Source organism: Eubalaena glacialis, chromosome 13 (assembly GCF_028564815.1).
Source record: "Eubalaena glacialis isolate mEubGla1 chromosome 13, mEubGla1.1.hap2.+ XY, whole genome shotgun sequence".
In the NCBI taxonomy this organism is placed as follows: domain Eukaryota; kingdom Metazoa; phylum Chordata; class Mammalia; order Artiodactyla; family Balaenidae; genus Eubalaena; species Eubalaena glacialis.
This window is the reverse complement of record NC_083728.1, coordinates 52,620,126-52,636,161: the sequence shown is the minus strand read 5'-3', so window position 1 is coordinate 52,636,161 and position 16,036 is coordinate 52,620,126. Positions and strand designations below refer to the sequence as shown.

Below are 16,036 nucleotides of genomic sequence, written 5' to 3'. Positions count from 1 at the left end.
AAGGACCTACAAAAACAAACTCAAAACAATTAAGAAAATGGTCATAGGAACATACATATCGATAATTACCTTAAACGTGAATGGATTAAATGCTCCAGCCAAAAGACACAGGCTTGCTGAATGGATACAAAAACAAGACCCATATATATGCTGTCTACAAGAGACCCACTTTAGACCTAGGGACACATACAGACTGAAAGTGAGGGGATGGAAAAAGATATTCCATGCAAATGGAAATCAAAAGAAAGCTGGAGTGGCTATACTCATATCAGATAAAATAGACTTTAAAATAAAGAATGTTACAAGAGACAAGGAAGGACACTACATAATGATCAAGGGATCAATCCAAGAAGAAGATATAACAATTATAAATATATATGCACCCAACATAGGAGCACCTCATTACATAAGGCAATTGCTAACAGCGATAAAAGAGGAAATTGATAGTAACACAATAATAGTGGGGGACTTTAACACCTCACTTACACCAATGGACAGATCATCCAAAATGAAAATAAATAAGGAAACAGAAGCTTTAAATGACACAACAGACCAGATAGATTTAATTGATATTTATAGGACATTCCATCCAAAAACAGCAGATTACACGTTCTTCTCAAGTGCGCACGGAACATTCTCCAGGATAGATCACATCTTGGGTCACAAATCAAGCCTCAGTAAATTTAAGAAAATTGAAATCATATCAAGCATCTTTTCTGACCACAACGCTATGAGATTAGAAATGAATTACAGGGGAAAAAGCATAAAAAACACAAACACATGGAGGCTAAACAATACGTTACTAAATAACCAAGAGATTACTGAACAAATCAAAGAGGAAATCAAAAAATACCTAGAGACAAATGACAATGAAAACACGACAACCCAAAACCTATGGGATGCTGCAAAAGCAGTTCTAAGAGGGAAGTTTATAGCTATACAAGCCTACCTAAAGAAACAAGAAAAATCTCAAGTAAACAATCTAACCTTACACCTAAAGAAACTAGAGAAAGAAGAACAAACAAAACCCAAAGTTAGCAGAAGGAAAGAAATCATAAAGATCAGAGCAGAAAGAAATGAAATAGAAACAAAGAAAACAATAGCAAAGATCAATAAAACTAAAAGCTGGTTCTTTGAGAAGATAAACAAAATTGATAAGCCATTAGCCAGACTCATCAAGAAAAAGAGGGAGAGGACTCAAATCAATAAAATCAGAAATGAAAAAGGAGAAGTTACAACAGACACCGCAGAAATACAAAGCATCCTAAGAGACTACTACAAGCAACTTTATGCCAATAAAATGGACAACCTGGAAGAAATGGACAAATTCTTAGAAAGGTATAACCTTCCAAGACTGAACCAGGAAGAAGCAGAAAATATGAACAGACCAATCACAAGTAATGAAATTGAAACTGTGATTAAAAATCTTCCAACAAACAAAAGTCCAGGACCAGATGGCTTCACAGGTGAATTCTATCAAACATTTAGAGAAGAGCTAACACCTATCCTTCTCAAACTCTTCCAAAAAATTGCAGAGGAAGGAACACTCCCAAACTCATTCTATGAGGCCACCATCACCCTGATACCAAAACCAGACAAAGACACTACAAAAAAAGAAAATTACAGACCAATATCACTGATGAATATAGATGCAAAAATCCTCAACAAAATACTAGCAAACAGAATCCAACAACACATTAAAAGGATCATACACCACGATCAAGTGGGATTTATCCCAGGGATGCAAGAATTCTTCAATATATGCAAATCAATCAATGTGATACACCATATTAACAAATTGAAGAATAAAAACCATATGATCATCTCAATAGATGCAGAAAAAGCTTTTGACAAAATTCAACACCCATTTATGATAAAAACTCTCCAGAAAGTAGGCATAGAGGGAACCTACCTCAACATAATAAAGGCCATATATGACAAACCCACAGCAAACATCATTCTCAATGGTGAAAAACTGAAAGCATTTCCTCTAAGATCAGGAACGAGACAAGGATGTCCACTCTCACCACTATTATTCAACATAGTTCTGGAAGTCCTAGCCACGGCAATCAGAGAAGAAAAAGAAATAAAAGGAATACAAATTGGAAAAGAAGAAGTAAAACTGTCACTGTTTGCAGATGACATGATACTATACATAGAGAATCCTAAAACTGCCACCAGAAAACTGCCAGAGCTAATTAATGAATATGGTAAAGTTGCAGGATACAAAATTAATGCACAGAAATCTCTTGCATTCCTATACACTAATGATGAAAAATCTGAAAGAGAAATTATGGAAACACTCCCATTTACCATTGCAACAAAAAGAATAAAATACCTAGGAATAAACCTACCTAGGGAGACAAAAGACCTGTATGCAGAAAACTATAAGACACTGATGAAAGAAATTAAAGATGATACCAACAGATGGAGAGATATACCATGTTCTTGGATTGGAAGAATCAACATTGTGAAAATGACTATACTACCCAAAGCAATCTACAGATTCAATGCAATCCCTATCAAATTACCAATGGCATTTTTTACGGAGCTAGAAAAAATCATCTTAAAATTTGTATGGAGACACAAAAGACCCCGAATAGCCAAAGCAGTCTTGAGGGAAAAAAACGGAGCTGGAGGAATCAGACTCCCTGACTTCAGACTATACTACAAAGCTACAGTAATCAAGACAATATGGTACTGGCACAAGAACAGAAACATAGATCAATGGAACAAGATAGAAAGCCCAGAGATAAACCCACGCACCTATGGTCAACTAATCTATGACAAAGGAGGCAAAGATATACGATGGAGAAAAGACAGTCTCTTCAATAAGTGGTGCTGGGAAAACTGGACAGCTACATGTAAAAGAATGAAATTAGAATACTCCCTAACACCATACACAAAAATAAACTCAAAATGGATTACAGACCTAAATGTAAGACTGGACACTATAAAACTCTTAGAGGAAAACATAGGAAGAACACTCTTTGACATAAATCACAGCAAGATCTTTTTTGATCCACCTCCTAGAGTAATGGAAATAAAAACAAAAATAAACAAATGGGACCTAATGAAACTTCAAAGCTTTTGCACAGCAAAGGAAACCATAAACAAGACGAAAAGACAACCCTCAGAATGGGAAAAAATATTTGCAAACGAATCAACGGACAAAGGATTAATCTCCAAAATATATAAACAGCTCATTCAGCTCAATATTAAAGAAACAAACACCCCAATCCAAAAATGGGCAGAAGACCTAAATAGACATTTCTCCAAAGAAGACATACAGACGGCCAAGAAGCACATGAAAAGCTGCTCAACATCACTAATTATTAGAGAAATGCAAGTCAAAACTACAATGAGGTATCACCTCACACCAATTAGAATGGGCATCATCAGAAAATCTACAAACAACAAATGCTGGAGAGGGTGTGGAGAAAAGGGAACCCTCTTGCACTGTTGGTGGGAATGTAAATTGATACAGCCACTATGGAGAACAATATGGAGGTTCCTTAAAAAACTAAAAATAGAATTACCATATGACCCAGCAATCCCACTACTGGGCATATACCCAGAGATAACCGTAATTCAAAAAGACACATGCACCCGAATGTTCATTGCAGCACTATTTACAATAGCCAGGTCATGGAAGCAACCTAAATGCCCATCAACAGACGAATGGATAAAGAAGTTGTGGTACATATATACAATGGAATATTACTCGGCCATAAAAAGGAACGAAATTGAGTCATTTGTTGAGACGTGGATGAATCTAGAGACTGTCATACAGAGTGAAGTAAGTCAGAAAGAGAAAAACAAATATTGTATATTAACGCATGTATGTGGAACCTAGAAAAATGGTACAGATGAGCCGGTTTGCAGGGCAGAAGTTGAGACACAGATGTAGAGAACAGACATATGGACACCAAGGGGGGAAAACTGCGGTGGGGTGGGGATAGTGGTGTGCTGAATTGGGCGATTGGGATTGACATGTATACACTGATGTGTATAAAATTGATGACTAATAAGAACCTGCAGTATAAACAAACAAACAAAACAACTAAAAAAAAAAAAAAAAAAAAAAAGAAAGGGCACATACAGACCAGATGGTAAATTCTGTTTTCATGTTTATTTTTTTTCCTATTTTTGTAATTTGACTGTAATTTTACATAGAAAGTAGGCAAGACTTTAAAAGGTCTCAAGGTCATTTGGCCCTAAAACACATCCAAATGGAAAAAATTTTTAAAAGATAGCATCACACCACTAATAAATTTATGTATTGTGCCAATAATTTGTATGTTTATTTTTAATGACAAATGGATATATTTTGAAAAGATCTTACTGTTATTCCTTCATGTTCTTTCTTCTCATGTCCTTTGCTCTCCTGAACAGGCCTGGGCTCTGAAGAACTCACATTCTGTGCATTTTCTACCTTTTGACCTAGAGATTTGGGAGAGGGGAGAATCAACAGCAGGAATATTTCAGATGGTAAAATTGGAAAAGGTTTTTATACGTAGGTAATTATTAAATTTTAGTATCCTAAGATGTACAAAAAAGAGAGATCTGGGCCCAGCACACTGGTAGCCTATGGATCACGTCTGCTCCATAGACCTGGTCTCTGACGCACAGACAGCTTCACTGTCTTGGGTTACGTTACACAGGGGGCAGGCAACAAGGCCTGTCCCGGAGCCTCGGGGAAGGGGTCTCAGACAAGAGCTGCCTGAGTCAGCCAGGCAAGCTGACGGGGAAAGGAAGCAGTGAGGTGGCTCGGCGTTGCTGGCGAGAGAAATAACCAGTGTCAGTAATAAAAAAGGGAATATCACCACCAAGCCTGCAAACAGTAATTTAAAAGATCCTATTCTATGAGTAGTCTGGGGCCAATAAATTTGAAAAAAAAAAATACATGAATTGAACAAATCCTTAGGAGAAAAACACAACTTATCCAAAAGAAAACAGGAAAAAGAAAATATGAATAGTCTTATAATGATTTAAAAATTTGAATAGTACTTTAAAATCTTCCTAGAAGAAAACTCCAAGCAACCGATGGATTCTACCAAGTATTTAAGGGAAAAAAAAAAGTCATAATGATCTTACACAAAAACTTTTGGAGAAGAGAAAATCTTTCAGATAATACATTTCTCAAATTATTTTTATTGTATTTTCTTATTTCAAGAGGATTTCTAAGAGGGGATACTTCCTACGCATTTGATGAGGCTGGCATGACCCTGACATTAAGGACTAGGGGATGACTGGGTTGATTTCTTCGCTAACCCATGAAACTAAATAAGTGTGTTCACTGTTGCCAGATACGTTTAAACACGTGCTTTCACTGTAAAATACATTAGTCACTGTTTACAGGTCTAACCATCTGCCTCTTTGCCCTCCACACCAGTTGCTGCTAAAAGCTGTTGGAGAAACCGTGTGGGTTAATGCTATTACAAGTTATCATCTTCGACCTCAGCAGACTGTGCACACTGCTAATAAACTTCTTCACAAGTCTGGTCAGCCTTCCATTCTCACTGTCGACGTTTCTCCTCGCAGCCCTTTCCTCACCCCTCACGCCTCTCCTCCCTGCCTCTGCCCTAACTTGCTGCCCTCCCTCACCTGTGGTGAACATTCTCTACCTCCCACCCACTCCAGCCACTCTGGACTTTTTTCTAGTCCTCAACATGCCACATTTGAAAAAAGTACACACACACACACACACACACACACACACACACATAATTTGGATAAATAGATTAAAATAAGTAGTTAAAATATTTCATTGCCAGAAATCACATCCTTGCAAATCAACTTATAAATTCCCTTGAAATAAATAGAGTTAGGATAAATGTAGACAGCCACACGACATGCAGCCTCTTCCCGGCCAGAATCTACGGTCCCGTGTGAGTAAGGGAAGCTGCTGGTACCCGGAGGGGCCTCTGAGCACAGTGGCTCCGTGACGTCAGGGCTGCTGCTGCTCCGAACCATTGGCTGCTGCTCGGCTGCCGCCAGGGGGCCGGATTCGGCTGCAGCTGCATTTTCCGGCTGCAGGCATTCTTCCACTTCTGTGGGCATTGACACAGAACATGCAGGGATGTATTTCAAGATTTTTAAAAATAATTTCACTACTTAAAACGACTGATTCTAAAAATCATAGTTTTAGATACTATCTTTTTCCACAAAAATTGTGCAGTAAGATCATTGTCTTTCACATCATAAAGTTTTCTACACTTGTTAACAGTAATATTCCACTCCAAGTGTACATTTGCCTTTTAAGTTCTACAAAGCATTTTCTTTCAATCAAAGTGAAGAAAGAAAGAAGGGAGAGCGAGCAGAATGGTTGAGAACTGTGAAAGTCATTGGAGTTTCAGGGACAGGCGTGTCAAGGGAAGAGGGATCCGGGAGATGCAGGGGAAGGTCACTTACATGTGAAAGAGTGGAACATCACGTGCGCGCACGCACACACACACACACACACGCACACACACACACGCCCCAAAGGAAGATAAAAAGAAATGGGAATTTCAACTTGATTATTCTTTTTAACAGATAAATGTACAACTGTCCAAAATAAAATACTGTAATTATTTAATGACATTTCACCAAATGCAAGGTTGAATTAATCACTAAAGTACAAAAACGACCCACTGGTGTTCTTAGAGAATCAATAAATATGTCATAAAATAGAAAACCACAGCTGAGCACTGACCACTGGGTGATCCCAGCTAGGATATCTATGAATCATATTCCCCTAAAGAAGGGAAGTCCCTCCGAGCTCGTTTCTAAACTTCACGGTTCATTTTAGTCTCCAAAGACAACCCAAGGTGCTGAAGAGTCACCCCACCTCCTCTCTGCAGCTCCGGGGTTCTATCATCCCTCTGCTCTGGCATCATCATCAGCCTCCTAACTTGTGGCCTCAGAGAGGTTCCGCTACGAGAGAGATGCGACCGCGCCACTCCTCCTGCGGAGGCCCGAGGCCCCCATCACTGTCCGTCAGGCTCGTGCTCCAGGGCCCCTAGAGGTCACCCCACAGGCTTGATCCCCCGCCAGGAGCTCTCCCTCACTTTAGTCTTGAGCAGGCCCCGCCCACACAGCCCCTGCTGCTCCCCCCTCGAGGCTGACCTCCCCCGGGCCGCCCAGGCGCCCCTCCTGTAGGACTTGCCACGTGGTCCTGCGTGTGACCCCCACCTCTGCCTGCCCCCCAGGCTCCACGCTCCCTCGTGCAGTCACGGAACTCTACACCCATATTTTCCCCAAATTTTCATCAGCTAAAGTTTCATCCTTCTAAAAAGGGACTCATCAAAATTAAGCCTGTACCCTCTTACCTGGAAGTGTCACCTGATTCCTCACCTGAAATGCAACTCACCACCAAGGTGCCCCCATTCTGTGTAACCCTTTCACCAGAGCCACAATCCAAAGGGCTGGTCGGCCCCAACCAAGAAGATGTATGTAGGAAGGTTCTAAATATAACACAGAGGATTTCACCAAAGGACTGCTGCTTTTATTTTTACTATGCACATAAAAACTCCATTTTTAAGTACACTGATACAAGTTACCAACCTCAAAACCGTGAAATGTGTGTGATCCCTCGCTTATAATGCAAAGTCCTGGGCCACATTCTCCATTCAGATACTAATGGGAAGCTGGGCTTAGGGGACAAGCAGAGTAAGGGAAGGTGGCAGGAGCAGAGAGACCCGTTACAGCCTCATCTTTCCAGGCTGTCTCTGCTCTTCCCTGCTCCTGAATAGCCACGAGAAACACCGGACATCCTAAGTGCTCTGGGATGCTCCGCCCAGCATCCCGGAGCAGAAACCAGCCCCCTCGGCTCTACTCCCAGGCTCCTCGGCAGCAGGCAACAGAAGCCAGAGGATCCCACGGACCATCCTTCCCGCTGTCTTCTTTCATTGTTTATTCTAGTCATGCAAGACACTTACACCTTCTGGGAAGGGTTTCTACTCGTTAATGAACCTGCTTGTAAATCCCATGTCAGCAGGTCAGCAGAGGGAGCCCAAGAGCTTCCTACTTCTCTAAAAGCTAATTGGCACCCGCTGGTCTTTACGGACAGTGGGTTTTATTCCCTTAAACGTGATGCCAAGAACTGGTAGATGTTGGTTTCTGGGCTCTGAGCAGAAACAAATAAGAGTGGGGCCAACAGTGGCAGCATCATTTTCAAGATAAAGAACGACGCCATCTGGTGGGATGCAACAGAGCCACAGGACCACGGCTTCCAAACTCGAGTGTCCCCACTGTTCCTCAGACAACAGACGGACGAAGAGCCTGCCATGGCCAGCTGGTCTGCCTTCCCAACAAGCTGGCCTGATGTGGCTTTAATGCTCTGTTTTTGTAAACCTGTTGGTAGGGCCTTCTCAGATGGAGGAAGTCCAAGCCTGCAGAAACCATGAGAAGAGGTGGGACGGGAACCGCCGAGAAGAGTGGGAGGGAAGGGGAGAACCATGGGTCCGGGGAGCTGTCAGGCTATGTGGGGCCGGTGCCCTGAGCTGTCCCTGTACTTGGCTGTTACGTTGACAGAGTGTGAAAAAAAGGATGTAAATTCTCCTTACCCCACAAGTTTAACCCAATTTCCTGAGTTGTATACATACACTTTTTGGCCTTTTCTCATACTTTGTACTAAGTATATACTCAATATCTGTTTTGTATAGATGAACAAATGAATATCAGAAACATTTTCTTAATACCTTTTTCCTTTTCCTTTTTTAAACAGTTCTCGAGCTCCCTCTGCTGGCTTTTTATTTTTGTTAAGGCTGCGCCCCTTCTACAGGGTCAGCTGTAGCAACTGCTCTTTCATAACAGATTAAAACCATTTAACACTGATATGCAAATATCAAGGTAGAGGATTATCTGATATGCAAAATATGAAAAGGACAGTCTAGGCTATATAAAAATTACATTATAAATTCTGGGAGGTCTAATGCATTCTCTGTTTTGACTATCACACAATCTGAATCACTTCAAAGGGCTGAATTCTATGTCAGATTCACCGAATCATTCGCTTTCTCTCAAGCAGAGCTAACCCAATAACCCAAACTCTGAAAGCACCAACTCTCTAGCTTCTTGATAGTGTAAGTTACACAACACCATTACTAAATCATTGCTTTCTAAAGCTCATTCAAAGCACCTGAAAAATGATCGAATAAAGATTAATTTCATTTTTTCCCACACTGAGAGAAGAATCGGCATGATTAAATTAAGTGTGTAAACTCTTCAGAAACTTCTATTTATTCAGGAATCTGACTACTTTTCAAAAGAAATTTCATTCACTCTTTAATCTAAGGCTTCCTTAATCCATCTTATTAAACATACTGAGACTCATTCTTCAATCACGAAAATTCTGGGTTCCATTTACCCCTCACACGAGGTTGCACAAGCAAAATTAATGGTGCCGTTTCCTAACTTTTAAAGCACTGTGCACAAACCAAGTTGACCCTATGAAAAGCACAAGAGACATAAATCAACTCAACCTTGACGTGTCCCACGAGGACCACAGGTGAATCAGCCCGAACCCTGCCCACAAGCACATCCTGATAACTGGGCGCTACCTGGAAGCCGGAGAACCAGATGCAGACGCAGCAAAGTGAGACTTTCAATCAGGTCCCATTAAGCCTCTTTTGGAACGAGGGAAGATCACTGATCCTCTAATTACTATTACAATATTCCCCAAAGAAAAATAAAATCTACCGTCTGCATGGCCTGTGCTACAGATTGATAAATGTCCCAACATAAAAGCAGTTAAAATTGCAAAACAGCTGGAAAGAATTGTTTCCACAAAGGAGAAAAAAAGGAAATCACTGAAACTGCCAGTTCCACCCCCACGTGTTCGTTTATGCAGCTATTCATACTAATTAACAGAATATAGGTGGTTGTGACTGTCCCAAAGTTCTGCTGCCACCAAATAAAGAGCCCCAAAAGGATCAGAATAAGACATCATAGTGGGTGAAGGTAAGTAACTCTTTACAGTTTTGGTTATTAAAACAATTTTGGTGGGTTAAATAATCATATAGACAAGGAACAAAACCAAGAAATGTTAACTCAAATGAAAACAAAATTAGCAATCATCTTATAGTAAAGAACATGTGGCCAGAAGGTCAACATTAAAATTGCCCGTGTATTATGCACATGCGGATGTATGCCTACTACATCTGTATTTAGCAAAAGGTTAGCAAGATATGCCAACACCAGAATTCAAACTGGAGCACACATTTAATTCTCTCGTGTGCCAGTCAGTGGCAGATGTACAATCTCAGACTGGGGACTGACGTGCATCACTCTGGGCCCAGACTCTTGATAGGACAGTTAAACGGGACCGTGGCTCACTTTTCTGGTAAAGAAGAAATGGCTTCAGATGAGGGAGGAGCTTGCAACTGTGGTTTTCAGATGAAACAGATCAGGAGAGCGTCCTCAAAGTCACCATAGTGTTAGGTCCCTTCACCCTTTGTGCTGTAAAACCAGGAGTGAGGATGGCAGAGGCAGGAAAGCACGGACCAAGCATGGCCTGCTTCACTCCACGCTAAGTCGGGGTCTCTCAAACCTCAGCATCACTGATATTTTGGGTCAGACGGTTCTCTGTGGCGCCTGTCTTCTCCATTGTAGGATGGTTAGCAGCATTCATCCACTGGATGCCGGTGGCACGACCCCAGCTGTGACAACCACAGATGTCTCCCGACATTGCCAAATGTTCCCCGGGGGGCAAATCATCCCCAGTTGAGAACCCCTGCTCTAAATCATATTCTGCTCCTGTTGGAACTGTGTATGTACATATAGGAATCAAGAATCTGAGTCAACTAAAATATAATAATGAATGAGAAAAAAGCTTCCAAAATGAAATGACTAACAGGAAGAGATTTCTTGTGAGAACACATTCTGGACAAACTAGTTAAAAAAACTTAAACAAAATGGGAAAAAATGGGTTGTGAAAAAAGAAAACTTTTCACCATGCAGAAAGTTCCTTATGGGTGTATATCAGCCAAATAGAAAGCCAAAGTATTTAAAATACTTTATTAATCATCTCCAGGCAGGAGTATTTTTTGGAAAACCAAATTATGAAGCAGTTAATGCTCATCAGTAATTTAACTGACTGGTGGCCATCTTCTCCTGTACCATTCTTACTATTTTCCAACTTCAGTATTTACTAGGGAAAAAGAGCTTTCTAAGAAACACAGTCCTTAGTCTTCCCTCATATTCTAGAAATTAAATAATATGATATTTTAGATTCTCATCAGGGGAATGAAGCTAATTTTGCTTTGCTAAACCACAGTATGACATGATTTAGTGCCACTCAAAGCCACAAGTAAGCTGTCTCCAGTATTAAATAAATACTAGTCTATAATACCATCTTTTGGAAAATAAAAAGAACATGGAAATATTTCCCACTTTAGCAAGAAGATTCAGTTCATCTTAGGATCACTGAAAAATAAGTAGACATAGACCTAATTATTCACTGTAGAGCAAAGTAAATCCTTTTGTTGAGGTGTCCACGCCAAAAATTTCTTCTGGCGCTGTAACATCTTAATAAACCAGAAAGTGCACTTTATATAAACAACAGGTAGCTAAACTCAATTTTAACTGGCTGAAGGCCAGGAATAACATTTCTTTGTTTTGAAAATTAGCAATTTTTATCATTTTTTTTTCACTCAAAGCTCAATAATCAGTATGAATCTGTATAAACTGATCATTACTTTAAACATGACTTATTACATGATTTACTAACTCCAAGAAGTCTAGCCTGCAGAATTTTTCCAGTTTATTCATTTTGGGGGGGAGGCCCAGCAAACATGCTAACATTGGCACACTCAAAACTGTTGCAGAATTCTATGAAGATTTCCTTCCTCTCTACAGGCTCCCTGTTGAAGGCACAGGAGGCAGGCATTGCTGTTTTCCCCTCGTAAAAACTATCGTGCTCAGCTGGGAATGCAAAGACCAGTGGTGTTACAGAAATTCTGCCTGACTATCTAATTGCTACTAAGCGTCTTAACTGCATAGAAACAATTGATATTCGTTGAAAATAAAGGCAAAGTGCAATGGCCAGGTAGGCATGCGTGACGTGGGGAAATTAACAAAGGAAGCCAGGCACAGAGGCAAGCGGGAGCAGCCCAGGGACATGGTGGGGCCACATGAGACAGCATTACAGTACCTGACAGCCTGTGAGAGCAAGAGTTGTAAGATAGACCAGGGAAGAGAGCGCTCACGGTGTGGAGGAGAAGCGGGACGCTTTTAGTGGCAGGCAAAGCCTCAGAGAGGTGGGCACAGCTGCTGATAGACTGGCTTCGCTTAGCTTCCAGGAGAGATAAAGCAACAATCATGTCAGAAGAACCACAGGATCTTTCACTTCCTTTTCATTATTATTTTTCTGGTCTCTCTTTAAATATTCAAAGGAGGTCATTTCAAACTTTAAAGGAAGTTAGCACAAAGCACAGTATTTAATGATAGTCTCTAAATACAGCCAACTTTCAGTCATTCTGATGGCATGGGAGCACAGGCCTTTCACAAATAATCTCATTTTATGATGCTTTATATGTTGAGCCTTTCCTTTTTTTCTGCTGTGTATCAGATTCACATTTAGCTTGTTTGTTTACTTGGGCAGACATTACAACCAGTTTTCTCTTCCTAATGGGTCCAAGCAAAAAGGCCACGGTGAGGGAGGGAAAATCTAACCTAAGATTAAAATGGTTTCATAAAAATCAATAATTCAAAAATTGGTTTACTGAGAGATGACTGTATTCAAAAGCAAATCATTTAGTAAACTGAATATCCTAAAATCTTCAGAACACATAAAAGTCAAGTTGAACATTAAAGGATCTGATATTTGGGGAAAAGGTAAAAAATCTCCATGAAACTCATCCTTTTAAATCACATTTTGTGCTTATTAAATCCACAATTTCTTAGTACAAAATTTATGGTGTTCTTAAGTTTCTATGTACTGCTAGTCAAAACCATTTGAGAAAATGGATGGACACAGGAAGAGAATAGGCCTCATACATATGAAACCACCATCGGTAAAACCAGTTTTATCCTTAAAACAAAAATATGGAGGTTTACTTGCTGTATTATTTTCACGTGATTTTATTTAACATTAACGGAATACAAATACAAACGGTAGTGACACATTTGCAAAAAGCAAAACAAACTTTTTACTTTCCTGTCTTCCCCCACTCTCTATCAGAATTCCCAGCTCTACAGAACTGTCTGCAGAACTGATTACAGCATAATCACAAACGTGTAAGATACTATTTAGGTGAAAACGACTTCCGTGTAAACATCAAACTGACTGACTTCAAATTTCCTAAAAGATTTGTCTAACGCTCAATGTCAGGGACATTTCATTTTAGAGTTGCTTTAAAACGTTCTCCTCTTGTAATTCAAATAATTGTACATTTTTCCAAAATTGATCACTAGATATTTTAGAGATAATAAAATATAGATTATTTTGTGTGAAAATTAATTGACTTGCTTTAACCATTCACTTTAGACATGTAAAGTTTTAGCATCATTCATACTCAGGAATGGAGGCTGACTCTGTCATTCTTAAGACTCCCCCTGCCAGTCCTTTTAAGGTGCAAACGAGTACATTCTCTGTTAAATTAATTGTCACTCCCCTAACTCCACAATTGCTGATTTTATATTTCCCTCTTGCCACCATCACTGACATTTTCTCAGTCTAAGTGTAGTCTGTGGGGCAAATTATAATAGAATAATCTTAAAATATTCTCTTACTGGGATTAGAAAAAAAGGTCACTTTCAAAAGGGTCTTCCATAATAAACATCTTCATGATAACAGTGCACAAACTAATGTCATGAGCTGCTTGCTGTTCTCTTATTAAAAGGTGGCCTCTACACAACCAAAATCTGCCATGAAAATGTTCTGGGCCTTCTTAAAAGACTAAAAATACGTAAAAATAATAGAAGTGAGTAAAAGCTCATGTAGTCTATGTAGATTACATTTATAAAACAGCATGATATAATAAAATATTCAAAAACCATTGTTTTCACAGGCAACAAGAGTCATAATATTTTATAATATTAAAAAATATAAAATAGGAAATACATATATACGTATCCATACATGTATGTGTGTAGAATACATGAAGATAATAGATCTGTCCTACTCAATAGCTCTCATCTTCATTATCTTTTAAAGGTTATGCTTCCAAGTGTTTTTAATTGAATGAATCCTACAAAGGCCAGGTTTATGGTGTTGAAGTGACATACTCTACAAGGACCTTCACGTAACTTTGTATTGGGTTGGCCAAAAACTTCATTTGGGTTTTTCCGTAAGATGTTACTTTTTGGCCAACCCAATAAAAGCTCTTAGTTTTGCATGACTTTTTAGGCCTCTGAGAACACTGATAAACAGAACCGCACGGGCATCAAGGCACAGAAGATTTTCTAAAACCTACTGGCGCCTCTACCATATTGCTAGTCTAGAATACCTGTTGAAAAATGAAGATGCAATCTCTCCTATGGCTGTGTTTTGGCCAAGTAGTGGCATAGGAAACATGCAATATACAATCATTTGCTGCTCGTTAAAATGTGAGAATAAAGTTTTAAAAAGTGCTTTGAATGAACACTTTTATCACCTCTGTAATTCAGGGGTTGTGAGGGGCAGCAGGAAGTCTGGGCGGCTCAGGCATGATGCCACCTTTGTCACAAACTTCTCTTCTGATCCCTTTTAAGGATCCAGTGATGGAAGAAAGGTATTTTAGGAGCTGGGATGAGAAAGGAAATGCGTGAATAAGCCTCCCCCAAAGCTGCCTGTTACCAGAAACTAGGTCTCTCCTCAGGGAGAGGAGGAAGCAAGAAGGAGGGTATAAATAAGATGACAATGACAAACAAATACTATGGTGAAAACAAGAAGGAGTTAGGGTTAAGGTGTAATGTATTTTCATTAAAACTCCAACAGGATTCTAAGCTGTCTGTAGTAAGCCTTTACTAAGCATTGGAAAAAATGTTGAGTGTCCATGAATCTTTGATTTATGACCAGAGGAAACTGTGACCTTCTCTCTGCTGTCAACATGTTGAATATCAATTACAATTGCATGGTATTATTGATGTGAAAAACTACAGGAGTCTGAGAAAAACTCATAGGAATCTGTTTTAAACTTAAGTTACAGCCTCAAAGTCACTGGGAGGGTTCGGGGCTTTATTTGTTCTTATTAAAAACTGTATACAAGCTTACTTATTAAAGAGTTATCTCTTTTTAAGAGTAAACTGCAGCAATAGTTTGATTAACTGGAGGTTCCCGGTCAAGTTCTTGTTAATTCTAACAGCCTGTAAGGTCAACATCTACAGGCATGTAAAGCTCCATTTTCCAAAGAAGCAAAAAATGTAAATGTCTCCTTCCAGTCCTGAAAACTAAGCCCTTATTCTCCTTTTCTTTGCTGGAATAAGTTTCCACCCTCTCTTCAGATCAGCACTGTTCAACAACAACAACAATGCAACTGGTTGTGTGATTACTAAGAATCTGTTTTCCTCAAGGGTCAAACAAAACATCTATTTTCTCTCTTTTGCACAAATATCTCACTCGATATTAACATCTCAAGTTCTTTTTCACAATGAAGGATTTAGAAATAAATGTCACAAACTGATTCAGAAAGTAGTTAGACAGAAAGTTGAAAAGATACAGAGACATCTCAGTTAATAAAAGGCCTGGTGTTTAAGTTCTGAGTGGAATTTTAAAACTTTAAAAACATTTGATTCCTATAAATCCATTCCTTTGAGAAATACTGGAACACGTGCTTACCGGTTGCTTTCTGGCGGACGATGTTTCTCGCTTTCTCAACTCCCGGCGCCCCGGATGTGGTGGCACTCCTGAATCGCATGGGCTCGGCCACATCGGGGTGGCTCCGCCAGCTCAGAGAAAAGGATCTCCCCACAGTAGTTCCTTTCTGAGAATCTGGAACACAGCCTACGAGACAAGAAAAATAATCCAGAGACTGAATTCATTATTATTCCTTTCATAGCCTGTGCTGCTCGGCAAACGTCATACATAGAATGATGTATAAGTCAGCAGATTCTCTTGTTGCAGATTAGGTAC

At 39.7% G+C, this 16,036-nt stretch overlaps 1 protein-coding gene across 2 annotated transcripts in view; it reads right to left on the bottom strand.

The window, feature by feature from the left end:
- Positions 1-16,036, bottom strand: part of RALGAPA2 (Ral GTPase activating protein catalytic subunit alpha 2) — a 285,468-nt gene that overhangs the window by 170,876 nt on the left and 98,556 nt on the right. For both annotated transcript variants that reach the window (XM_061209921.1, XM_061209922.1), the window contains exons 16-18: positions 15,743-15,907; positions 5,916-6,053; positions 4,346-4,443 (exon numbers count right to left, since the gene is read on the bottom strand). In XM_061209921.1, coding sequence (XP_061065904.1) covers positions 4,346-4,443; positions 5,916-6,053; positions 15,743-15,907 — 401 coding nt within the window. The remainder of the gene's footprint in view (positions 1-4,345; positions 4,444-5,915; positions 6,054-15,742; positions 15,908-16,036) is intronic.